Below are 12,820 nucleotides of genomic sequence, written 5' to 3' on the forward strand. Positions count from 1 at the left end.
TCCAACGCATAACCTTGTCATTATCTTTGACTCATCTCTCTCCTTCATTCAATCAATCAATCAATCGTATTTATTGTCGGCAACATCTAGAGACGGTCCCTACCCAACAGCGGGCTCACAGTCTAGAAGGGGGAGCCCAATCGTATTTATTGAGCGCTTACTGCGTGCAGAGCACTGTGCTAAGCGCTTGGGACGGACATATCAGCAACATATAGAGATGGTCCCTACCCAACAGTGGGCTCACAGTCTAGAAGGGGGAGCCAATCGTATTTATTGAGCGCTTACTGAGTGCAGAGCACTGTGCTAAACGCTTGGGACGGACAAGTCGGCAACATCTAGAGACGGTCCCTACCCAACAGTGGGCTCACAGTCTAGAAGGGGGAGCCCAATTGTATTTATTGAGCGCTTACTGCATGCAGAGCACTGTGCTAAGCGCTTGGGACGGACACATATAAAGACGGTCCCTACCCAACAACAGGCTCCCGGTCTAGAAGGGGGAGACGGACAACAAAACATGTAGACAGGTGTCAAAATGGTCAGAATAAATAAGAATTGTGTCACCAAATCCTATCGGTTCTACCGTCGCGTCGCTAAAATTAGTCCTTTTCCATCCAAACTGCTACTAAACTGACCCAATCCCTTTTCCTTTCCTATCTAAACTACTGCATCAGCCTCCTCATTGACCTCCCTGCCTCCTCTCTCCCCGATAATTGTCTTCATTTATATGACCTAATTACAGCTTTGACCCTTAATCACTTGGAAAGGCACAACGGAAAAGCAGTGGGAGAAGCAGGGAGGCCTAGCGGATTAGGCCCGGAAGTCGGAAGGATCTGGGTTCGAATACTCGCTCCGCCACGTGTTCGCCGTGACTCTGTGCGAGTTGCTTAACTTCTCTGTGCCTCAGTTACCTCATCTGTAAAATAAGGATTAAGACCAGGAGCCCTATGTGGGATATAGACTGTGTCCAAGCTAATTAGCCTGTATCTATGTCTGCTGTGTGACCTTGGGCAAGTCACTTCATCATCATCATCATCATCATCAATCGTATTTATTCAGCGCTTATTGTGTGCAGAGCACTGGACTAAGCGCTTGGGAAGTACAAATTGGCAACATATAGAGACAGTCCCTGCCCAACAGTGGGCTCACAGTCTAAAAGGGGGAAAAAATAATAATGGCATTTATAAAGCGCTTACGATGTGCAAAGCACTGGGGAGGTCACAAGGGGCTCACAGTCTTCATCCCCATTTTACAGATGAGGTCACTGAGGCCCAGAGAAGTGAAATGACTTCCCCAAAGTCACACAGCTGACAAGTGGTGGAGCCGGGATTTGAACCCATGACCTCTCACTCCAAAGCCCGGGCTCTTTCCACTGAGCCACGCTTCTTCTTCACTTCTCTGTGCCTCAGTTCCCTCATCTGTAAAATGGGGATTAAGACTGTGAGCCCCACATGGGACAACCTCATCTCCTTGTCTTCCCCCCAGCGCTTAGAACAGTGCTTTGCACATAGTAAGCGCTTAACAAATACCAACATTATTATCTCCTTGTTTTCCCCCCAGCACTTAGAACAGTGCTTTGCACATAGTAAGCACTTAACAAATACCAACATTATTATTATTATTATCTACTTCAGCGCTTAGTACAGTGCCTGGAACAGAGTAAATGAATACCATTAAAAAAAAACCAAAATAAGCGAGAGAGACACTCACTGGCCCCACAGAAGCAAGCGGCCTTGCAAATGGCCACATGTCCAGGCTATTAAATTCCAGATAAAGAACATTCTGGACTCTCCTCTATTAATCCCAACCTACGCACATTTCAGGCCAATGTGAGGTGGCATCTTGTACTTCCCAAGCGCTTAGTACAGTGCTCTGCATACAGTAAGCGCTCAATAAATACGATTGATTGATTGATCTAGAGAAATCTCTAGTAATTCCCCTTAGAGTTTCTTGGCTCATTAGCAAAACCCATCATCCATAGTATTTACTGAGCACTTACTATGTGCAGAGCACTATACTAAGCGCTTCAGATAGTACCCAGAGGACTATCCAGCTCCAAAACAGGAACAATTTCAGAAGGGTTTCCACTAGCAATGCTCTGTGTTAGGAATGTACCACAGTAACTTGGAAGTTTGTTCAGAAATTCACACTTTCTTACCTATCACTGAGAAATTCTACCATATCGCAGTCGAAGCACTAGCAATTTGTCCAAATTAGTCAAAACAGGAAAAATAAAACCAACCCCCGCCAACAAAAAAAAAAAACAACAACCACAAACAAAAGTTTCGAAGCCGAGAGGGCCTTGTGACCCGTTTTGGAAAAGTTAAGTATCAGCAAGCACAGCTGAACATTTTACAGAGCTAGAACCGGGAGAAAAGGAGGTCTGTCCTTTTTTAAAAAAATATTCAAACTCTTATTTTGCAAGTTTCCGCCCTTTAGGAGGAATTTCGTGTGCCAGCCTGCTCTAGTATCAACAGTAGATTTTATGATTAATTCTAACCGATTCCCTGATTACGCAACCAGTCACCATTCTGTCTCTCTTTGTTGAAATACCTTTGGTATCAACTGGGAAGTGATACCACACTGCAACTGCAATTTATTCCTAAAATTTTCTCATTTATCAAGTGCAGCATTCCTGGGACAAATCAAACACAGGATCAGTGATGCTTTGTATTTTAGTCCTTTTCTCCCCAAAGGTAATGGTCTCGTTTTTCCTAAAGTTTTTGTGAAACAGCAGCACATTAGGAGCAAACACATGTCGTTCAGAACCTCCTCCAGTAAGATCATGCACCGATTTAAAAAAATCGATAAAATTTTTATTTGGTATGTACACATGGTCCAAAATTTTTTTTTTTTTACAGTTAAAATAGCAAATTACCGATCTCATAACAATACTGTTCAAAATAATCCTTTGTATGAACATCACATGTAAAATACACGTTTTTAAAAAAACACGTTCTTTTAGTGCTTCCAAAGCACAGCGTGTGCAAGTCCACCTGAAGAGTCTCCGTCCTCACAGGATGAAAGACAACTGAAGTCGGGGACCTGGGAAGCCTCAGGTGCACTTTCATAATGTCTGCAGACAAAACAGAAGAGAGTCTGAGGTAGATTTAGTGACCACCAGTAGGAAACAGTCACACGGCTGCCTCTCCTTTCCGCTACTACCGCACGGCGGTCTCTTTACTCTTTCGACTCGGTCTACACTGCAACTTGCGCGGTCTAAAGGCACGGCTACGGTCTCGGAAACACCACCCTCGGCCCGGGCCGTGGCAACATGCGACATCGCCGCTCGGGCGCGGAAACCAAAGCGTCTCTCCGGAGAGCGCAGACGGGCAGGCGCATTTGCCAGGGCCGCGCTTCTACCGTGGCACGCCGCCCGGGGCCCCCGAGACGTCTGAAAATGACACAGTTCAAGTGAGTAAACGCTCATCACCTTTAGGAGGGGCAGCAACGGTTAATGTCTTCAGCGTGTCCAACGAGCGGCACCCTCCACAGACAAAAAAGCCACACCTTTCGGAGCAAATTCTCATGGCTACCGCCCGGCTCCCGCTGCCAAATGGTGCGTGAAGTTAAACCTCTTCTCAGGCCGGCAGCGAAGTCCCTCGACCGCCGAGCGTGGCCACGCCCCGCTCCACTCTTCCCGCGGCACAGCAAACTCATCCCCGGTCCGTACTTGTTGGGCGGACACACCGTTATCTGCTGTTGACGTGATTAACTCCCTTGGGGAGGCTGTTGGAATCTAGTTCCTCTAGTATTCTCTCTAGGTGCTGTATTAGGACTCGTTTTTTAAACCTGGAAGAACGAGAGAGCGACATTTAATGGAGGTGCTGCTCGGAGAGATTCGTACCTTTTTTATCTGGCCCCAATTTTGTAGCCTGTACGTCCCCCTTCCTTTTTGCTTCCTTCGTTGGTTATTGGCACTAAAAGATGGGCACGAGCAGCTCGGGAGGTCCCTTGACACAACCCCCGCGCCGCAAATCCCAATGACTGAGTGGGATATTCTTCTCCTGCCCACCAACCACCCCCTAAGAGGCCAAGTTTCGCCCTTCTGCCTCTCATTCTCCACCCAAAAGGTGCTACCTCCACAATGGTTGGGCAACCGGTGTTTGGTTTGGAGTTCGATGACAACATAAGATGTAAAATTGGACACGTCTCTCGACTTTTCTCTCCCCCTGCCTCCCCTCCCAGCCATGCCCAGACAGCCAGATATCTGAGATCTCGAATTTTGTAACTCTCCCAGTCCCCGAGAAGGGTGCTTTTGCAGCGCGGGCACGTATTAAGCGACTGGTGCTTTGAAAGGTGGAATCGAAAGTACTGTATGCTTGATAAATCCGAGGAGACCGCTAAGATTGGCAGAACTGTTAGAATCTAGCCAGGTATGGCCTGGCAAAATGAGAAACAACAGTCAATTCAGAACCAAGATGAGGAAGTTCACTAGCCACGGGGATTAGCTGGCAGGTGGGGTAGTTCCCCTTTCCCTGGGCGGAAGCTGAGTGGTTTCTGAAATGTCTTCCCTTGGGAGTCCACCGGCCCCCTTCCCCTGGTTGCCCACGCTGTCCCCCGGCCCTCAGTCCCCACCACCCGGAGGAGGAGGAGACTGGAGGGGGACAGTGTGGCTGAAGTAGAGGGCTTCCCTCCGTGCCCCTGAGGTGGTACTGAGGTTGGCTGATAAAACGGCTCCACAGAGCAGTGCCCATTCCCAGGGGCCCAAGGCCGTGGTGGTGGTGGGGTGTTCTGGTACTCATTTGGAATAAGGGCTTCAAAGTGTTTGTCCTGTAACATGTGACACTCTGTTAGGATGCCTTTGTGGGGGGGGATTAAGAGTATATCGGCATCTTCTAGGCTGACCTCACTTTGGAGAAGGGAATCCAAGAATTACAACTGTGACCAGCTGGAAGACACAGTGAATTTGATAAAAAAAACCCAAAGGCCTTGACTTTACCACTCTGTCTGTACCCCGTCTGTCCCCTGTTAAGCTTCTTTACAGTTGGATCACACTGCCCTGCTCCCCTCTTCCCCTTGCTTGGCATTACTGAGCCCCTCCCTCCCTCCTTGCTCGCTTTTCCCCCCTCCCCACCTCAAACCCCTCTTCATTAGACTGTCACCATGTTTCTCCTGCTGATTGCATGGAGCTTGTGAACATTACCCTATTTCTCTCCCCGACTAGTGTTAGCTCCCTTAAGGGCCGGCAAAGTGTCTTATGTTTCTACTGTCTTTCCCACGTGTTTAATTCAGGGCATTGCATTCAACTGACAATATAATAATTGTCATTATAATAATAATGATGGGATGTGTTAAGTGCTTACTATGTGTCAGGAAATGAACTAAGTGTTGGGGAGGATACCAGCAAACAGCTTCACACAGTCCCTGTCCCATGTGGGGCTCAGTCGCAATAGATACTACTATATGACAAGTACAAAATAAAACCCTCTGTCTAGAGGAAAATCACCAAATTACACCAAGTACCGTAAGAAATATCTAAAGGCACAAAATCACCAAATTACACCAAGTACCGTACGAAATATCTAGTTAAGGCACAAGTGCAGCAGAAAAATGTCACGTTCTAATGGCCAGACTCGGCAATATCACTCAGTTATTGAAATGTTGACAATTCTGGACTGCTAGCGTGAACAGGACATGGGAAGCAACCACGGGATCCAACCATGGTCAGACTCATTCGGTAGTGCCGCGCCCCGCTTTATTCTTTACATTTTAACAATGGAGAGAAACTTGCATGGTCACAGGAAAGAGCAACAAGAAAAAAAAATGGTTAATCGGGCAGAGGATAGCAGCTATGAAAAAGCTCGAGTCGGTCTAATTTATTCTGGAGAAAATATGGTTGACGGGGTTATTTCCAGCACTTCAGCAAAATACATTTCACTCAGCAGATGCTCAGTAAACATTGCCACTTAGTACTATTTAACTATGTTTGAGAATATTAAGGGTACAGCAAGATTTCAAACCAGTTTTCCTCCAATTCCACGTACAGGAGGAAGTACGGTGAAATTGTGGAGTTACATTAGAAAATGTTGTGATTACATGACAGTTTGAACAGACTACCAAAGGAGGAAGTGGAACCTCCACCCAAGAAAATATTTTAAAATAGGAAGTACAACCATTCATTTTGGATGGCAGAAGTGGGAAACTGCCCCGAGTCAGAAGATTTCCCCCACTCACTCTACTATCATTCAATCACTTCTCCCGTTATCCCTCGTGCCAGGATGCTTAAGACCCTCCTCAGTTTTGCCAGCATGGCGTTTCTCGATCTAAGATAACCGGGATAACTTCTAGTCTGTGAGCCCACCGTTGGGTCGGGACCGTCTCTATATGTTGCCAACTTGTACATCCCAAGCGCTTAGTCCAGTGCTCTGCACACAGTAAGCTCTCAATATGATTGATTGATTGGGATTAGAACACTGTCCTGACTCACCTGCCATTTTATTCAGTGACCGAAGACGTTGTCTTGGGTAAAGCCATTCTCTTCCCCGTAAAACTTTCTTTTCCTCCAGTGGAGGTGACAGTGGTCCAAAGGTTCCTGCAGCACTACACCTCATCACTATCTCCACTATTCCCGCCTCTAATCCTTCCACTCTTCCCCATGACCATGCCATCCTGTTCCCTTCTCACACAAGTTCAACCTCTTGGATAATCTCAGATGATATGGGAGGCTCGACGTCCACAGTGCTAGACACGAGTCTCCCATCTGGATGTTTGTATGGGAGTAGAGAGGCAGGGAGAGAACAAGAAGCCCCAGTCATGATCCCAGGAAGAAAAGACCACCCAACTCTTCTCCGATACAAACCTTGCTGCTTCCTTGATAGTAAATTCGATGAAGTATTTCTGGATTTCCACGGGTCCTTGCACTTCCTCGAGCAAAGTGAAGATCTTTTCATAATCTGAAGGTTAGAAAACAAACTCATTTTTCTGTGCTATTTCTCCAAGCTGTAATCTTTCATTCATGACTTTAGAAGATATTAGTATTTAATCAAAATCAAGCTCTTTGGCATTCATCAACAACTGAGTAAACAGGTTTTTTCTGTACTGAACTAGCCAACACATCCTTCTAAAAGCCTGTTATCACCAAAGTTAAATCTGCACGCTGAACTAACTTCTAAATAGTTCTAAGAGTTCAATCAACATAGTATCTACTTTCCCAAATAATTGTCACAAATTAAGCAAACTCAATCATCTTTTTAAAAGACCATTTCTGGGGTCAATGCCAATTCTCTTGGTTTACCCAGAAACCTCACAACTATTTGAAGAGTATATTTTAGTTATAATCTAAAAAAAATCCACATCGTAAACTGTAAACCCAAGGGTAGGAATTATGGCTTTTATCCCTATTGCACTTTCCCAGATTCCTAGTTTCCTTTACACAGTAAGTACCGTACGCTGATTACGCCATTACGTCTGTAAACAACTCTCTGCTTGCAACATTCACCTGGGGAAGATACTATGTGTAAAGCACTGAAAAACTACCCAAGAGGGAGAAGGTAAATTTTTAGTATTTGACCTCTTTTCTTACCAAAAGACAAGATTAAAAGAGTCAGCCATCTCAAGGTATGTTTAAATCTGACTATACAAGATGTCAGTTTCCCTGCCTGGACATTCTTTAATGAAACCCTTTTATCTGAAGGAACATATCAAATAAGTCCCGGACTGTCGTTTTGCACTTACTTCTTCCGGGCTTGCGAACCTCCTTCATTACTTTAATTTTGATATCAGCATTATTCCCTTCTATCATACTATGGGTGATTTTCAATGAATTTGGCACAGTTCCAGAAGTCGACTCCTCCACCACCACTTTTTGGTCATCTATTGAATGACTGTAGTTTACAGATCCTCTGTCAAGTGAATTGCTACCAGGTTTGTGATCCAGTCCATCTTCACTTAAACAATTCATTTCACTAGGCAGAGAGTCCAGGTCATTTGGTAGAACTCCATCTTCCCCGATAACTGCAGGACCTGATGAAACCAACTGGGATGACAAGCCATCGGCTTGTTTATCCTGTGACTGGCAGTTTTCGATCTTCTTCTCGCCATTACCATCTTGAACTGCACTGGTGTCTGGGATTCAAATTAAGATATTCGGTTTTTGAATGAGCAAAATGACTATTTTGGAGCACCCTACCACATTGCCCAAATCTAAATACCAACATGAATAATAATGAAGATCCCACAGTCTTTCACCCAAGGGAACTCTCCTCCCCCTGACAACCACCGCTCCCAAAAACTCCACACAAACTCCTGACTGTGACCTTAAATTGCAGGGTACTAAATCTGAAGAATACTATGGTGTGCTGAAATTGCCAGGGGCTTATTAGGTTTGCTCAACAAACATAAAGCCATTGCCCATTTTTTAAAGAGGAAGGCAGTGTGGCCTAATGGAACGAAGGGGAAATTGGGAATCCAGAGACTCAGCTGTCATGGGCCTCCTGCAGCCCTGGACAAGTCACTAAAAACTCACTGTGCCTGTTCCTGATATGCTACCTGCCCTTCCAACCTCTTAGAGGGACAGGGATTGTCTGATCTGATTATTTTTTAAACTACTGCTCCTTTCAACATGGAGGTTTAAGACTTAGTGAGTGCTTAATACCATTATTATTATCATCATCATCGTTGTTGCAGTGGACATCCTATTTTTTCCCCTGCACTTGATTTGTTCCTACACACAGGAACAAAGAAAACATAACCAACAACAGCTTTAAAGACTACTAACTCCACTGGAAAGGAAATGTGAGCCACCACGGTTCTGTAGTTATACCTTTAAGTACTGGGATGGGCTTTAGGAGGTTTGGAGAAGAGGGAGACCCCGAGGCTGAAGGTGGTCCTTTTCCTCCAACGTGGTTAGTTATTATAGGGGGTGTCTGTGGTCTTCTTAACAGCGGGGACATGCTCCGCCTTCTTTTCAATGAGGCCGGAGTATTGGGCTCTCCGGGACGTTTAACTTTGTTCTGTGGACCCGTCACAAACTCATCCGCTTCATCGATCATCATCCCCTAGGAGGCCGAAATGAAAGCATTCCATTAAAAAACCAAACTAACAAACACAAGACCCCCAAACCCCACCTCTTCAATTAGCCCCCAGAATCTTCTTTAAACTTCCAGGTAAGGTTATCTCCAACTAAAGTGCTCTGTGTTCCCACAAAGATAACACCCTGGTCAAAGTCCAGTGAACACTTCAGGATTCTCTTCCTCACAGGTTTCAGCGGTCACTTTCACTACTTGTACTAATACAGATACCAGATTTCAATTCTGAAAACAACGGGCTAATTCCAAATTACAATGAGAACCTTATCCAGGGAAGGAAGGGAGGGGAGGGAGATACCGCAAGGTGATAGTGCCATGGCTTTAGCGGAAATAGAAAAATTCCTCCTACCTTCTTATCTTGTTTAAATGGATTGCCGAAAGTATGAAGTCTTTTTGGTTGGTCTGGATCAATCTCTCGAAGTGGGGAAGGCAACATCTTCAGATATTCCTGATAGTTACCCATCTGAGCTACTGGTACACTATGAAGGCAATCTGTGATAGAGTACAACATATGAAATAGGTATAAATTACTTTAAACTGGCCCGGACGAGCCGTTTGCTGCTCTGTTTAGTTGGGGTATGGGGCACTTTAAAAGCAGACATTCTAGACAGGAAGAAGGAAAAATAGGTAAGAAATAGCCCCAAGCCCAATGATAGCCAAACCGTTATTTACCTTCATCCTGTCCAACAATAGGCTTGTGTGTTTTCAGCAAATTAGATCTCATTCTAGTTAATTGGTCTAAAAGACTGCTACGAGGAATATCATAAGCATTCCTATATGCCTGAGGTTTCAAATCCTGTTTTAAATGAAGCACAATTCATCTCAATTAGTCTAGATGGTTTCATCCAATATACAATGAACACAACTACACTGAAATAATAACGATTTCTAAAATTGAGTGCATTCTCCAATAACTCCAGTCACATTCCGGATTATTTTTTCAAGCAGTGACTGGGGGAAATTTCTATTTCCAGGCTTTGAAACTCTTAATTTTTAGGAATAGCTTGGAAAAATATTTCAAAACACTTGGAAACCATCCATCCATTTCATCTAGAATTACTCCTGTTTCCAATGGGGGCTGTTTCCCTTCCAAACTGAGGTACGAGAACAAGAAAAACAAAAACATCACAAAAGCCTAAGAAATTTCAAACCTTTTATATAAAAATTTACCTTGTTTAAGAGTCCTATTTGGAAACCCGCAAATTCTTTAATGTTCATTTCTGTTAATCTCAGTGGAGTTTCACCTGTAATTCCTTGCAGTAGATGTTTAAAATCTTTACTATGAACTAAAGACAATCCAGTGGAGTGATTTTTCACTTTAATGCCAGTCTCCTGAGGGGCTTTCTTTCCCACCGATGCTATTATTCGTTCTGATTCAATTTTGGTCTAAAATGAAGTTAAATTACATATTAAACAAATCTACCATATCGCCCACTCTTCTCCAATACAACTAAAGATAATGTTTAATATACCAAAGATGTGTAATTCAGCTATACCTAATTTCTAAGGTATCTGTGCTCCTCAGTATGATCTAAGAAAACTGGATGCAGCTAATACGTGGCGTTAGAGGAAAATATAATTCTTCATTCATTCATTCGTATTTATTGAGCACTTACTGTGTGCAGAGCACTGTACTAAGCGCTTGGGAAGTACAAATCAAGTCTTAATAGTTGTTTAGCTTCTACTTAGTAAGACAATGATGATTAGATCAACAAAGAAAGTCAGAAAAAAATATGGCATCTGCACCCATAGTTATAAAGAAAATTCAGTTACCACACAGCTCGCTGTCAAAACAGTGCCAGCAAAAGCCTTTTCCTTTTAAGACATTTTATCAAATAATCTGTGGGTCTTAATCTCGCTTTCTAGCCAGGGCAGAACTACACCCACTTAACCAGGAAGTTTAGAATTTAGAGTCCCAGATGCTGATCCACTTTCCAGACGCCAAAAAGGAAAAATAGTCTGGTCCAACAATCACCTAATCTGACCGTGTAGTACACAACCACAACTGCTCTAGATCACTGGAAGACTTGGAGTCCACAAATAGAGGGGATGTGGCTAGCATCTCTCCCTCCTGAGCTTTAAAATCTTCAGCATCATGGTCGATTAAGTGTTTATCTTACGTGAAATCGAGAAACACGGCTGTGAGAAGCAGCATGGCCTAGTAGAAAGAGCACGGCCTGGGTTCTAGTCCCGGCTCTACCACTTGTCTGCTGCGTGACCTCCGACAAGTCACAACTTCTCTCTGCCTCGGTTACTTCCTCCGTAAAATGGGGATTAAGACTGTGAACTCCATGTGGGACACGTACTGGGTCCAACCTGATTAGCTTTATCTACCCCAGTGCTTAGTACAGTGCCTGGCACACAGTAATGTGCTTAACAAATACCATTAAAAAAAAAAAAAGGTCCTGCTTTTCTAGAATATCATCCACGGGTGGGAGCCATTACTTTTGAATGGAAAGGGGAGTGAAAGTCAGTTGGATCCCTTTCTTTCTGGGGCCTTTAAGCCTGGTGGCAGGAAGTGAATGCGATAAAAAAAAATAATGAGATTTAATTTTTATAACTAAGATTTACTTAGCACAGCAGCATACATCAGTGCCAATCTTGTTCTTTAGTGAGGTAATCTTTTTTTTTTTCTCTATGATGGTGGAATTAGTGAAAACAGGTCTAATTTAATACTATGATCCTGGATATTGCATTCTGTCATCAATGTCTCCTTGACTCAGGAGCACATAGCAATTCTAAAAAACAGCTTGGAATGAAAACAAAAGAATTTATGAAAAAGAGAATCTAAATAAAAAATTCCTCCACATATAGTAGCCACGCTTCTTAAAGATTCTCACGCCTTTTCATTTCACAACCTCTTTTCCCCATATCATTTCTCCAGCTGCCCTGCCAAAACACAGCAAAATTTCCGTGCTGAGACGGAAGTTACCGTTACCCAATTTTCTCTGTTTCACCCACTGAAGAAAAAGACCAAATTCGGACCTGCATTACAGGCTAGGGCTATTTGGGGCTAGGATAAAGGGAGCAGAGGTAATGACTATGAGGGGCAGGGAGAGAGCAAGGTGCTAATGGGGAGAAATGGGCAGGAAATAAAAGCAATAATGGGGAACACGGTGGAGTGTGTAAGGGGTGGTTCGGAAAAGGTGGGCAGTACTGAGCGTGTTGGTATGGTCTAATGAGGTGATTCTGTTGATCCAAGGAAGAAACTGCTAAGGAGCCGTAAACCCCGCTCCACGACTCCTTTTAAAAACCCTCATTTTGAGAAACAAGGACTAACTCTCACGGTTTTTCAGAAATTCAGTGAATACACTGATAACCCTACGGTAGGAATCACCAGCTCGTGAACTGTAGTCCTCATTTTGCTACTTAGTTGTGTGGCAATACGCAAGTTAACACTCAGACTCAGGTCTCCTGGCTGTAAAATGGGGATGACTGAGCCCCCGTTCCAGTGATCCCAACTGGGGTCACACTAGATCTGGACTCTACCGTCTTGGGTTGTAACATAGGAGACCTGGAATAATTTTCAAAAACTTTCTGGAAACTCCCCAAGGGCCACCTGCAAGTTGGACGATCTTAACTGGGGAACTGCTATAAACCAAAGAGATTTACTGAGAAGCACATAAGCAGGTGAGCAACACATTAGCCACTAAATAATTTGCCTAACTCCTGGTCTTGCTGAAAGCAGAATAAGGGAGGAGAAATTGGGTCAACATTATGAAAAAAGTCAAAGAGATCCTTATATGAAGTTTAATCAACGAAGTGAATTTAATACTAATCCCCAAAGGAATAGA

General features: G+C 43.9%; 1 protein-coding gene across 3 annotated transcripts in view; it reads right to left on the reverse strand.

Moving 5' to 3' along the window:
• Nucleotides 1-2,780: 2,780 nt before the first annotated feature.
• The window catches only part of LOC119929502 (integrator complex subunit 6-like), a 50,845-nt gene continuing 40,805 nt past the window's right edge, over nt 2,781-12,820 (reverse strand). For all 3 annotated transcript variants that reach the window (XM_038747675.1, XM_038747676.1, XM_038747674.1), the window contains 8 exons: nt 10,197-10,412; nt 9,699-9,822; nt 9,376-9,518; nt 8,762-8,996; nt 7,675-8,064; nt 6,800-6,893; nt 3,431-3,789; nt 2,781-3,073 (listed from right to left, as the gene is read on the reverse strand). In XM_038747675.1, the coding sequence (XP_038603603.1) occupies nt 3,690-3,789; nt 6,800-6,893; nt 7,675-8,064; nt 8,762-8,996; nt 9,376-9,518; nt 9,699-9,822; nt 10,197-10,412 (1,302 nt within the window). In that variant the 3' untranslated portion in view covers nt 2,781-3,073; nt 3,431-3,689. The remainder of the gene's footprint in view (nt 3,074-3,430; nt 3,790-6,799; nt 6,894-7,674; nt 8,065-8,761; nt 8,997-9,375; nt 9,519-9,698; nt 9,823-10,196; nt 10,413-12,820) is intronic.

The sequence above is a fragment of the Tachyglossus aculeatus genome, chromosome 6, assembly GCF_015852505.1.
Source record: "Tachyglossus aculeatus isolate mTacAcu1 chromosome 6, mTacAcu1.pri, whole genome shotgun sequence".
NCBI classification, from domain to species: Eukaryota; Metazoa; Chordata; class Mammalia; order Monotremata; family Tachyglossidae; genus Tachyglossus; species Tachyglossus aculeatus.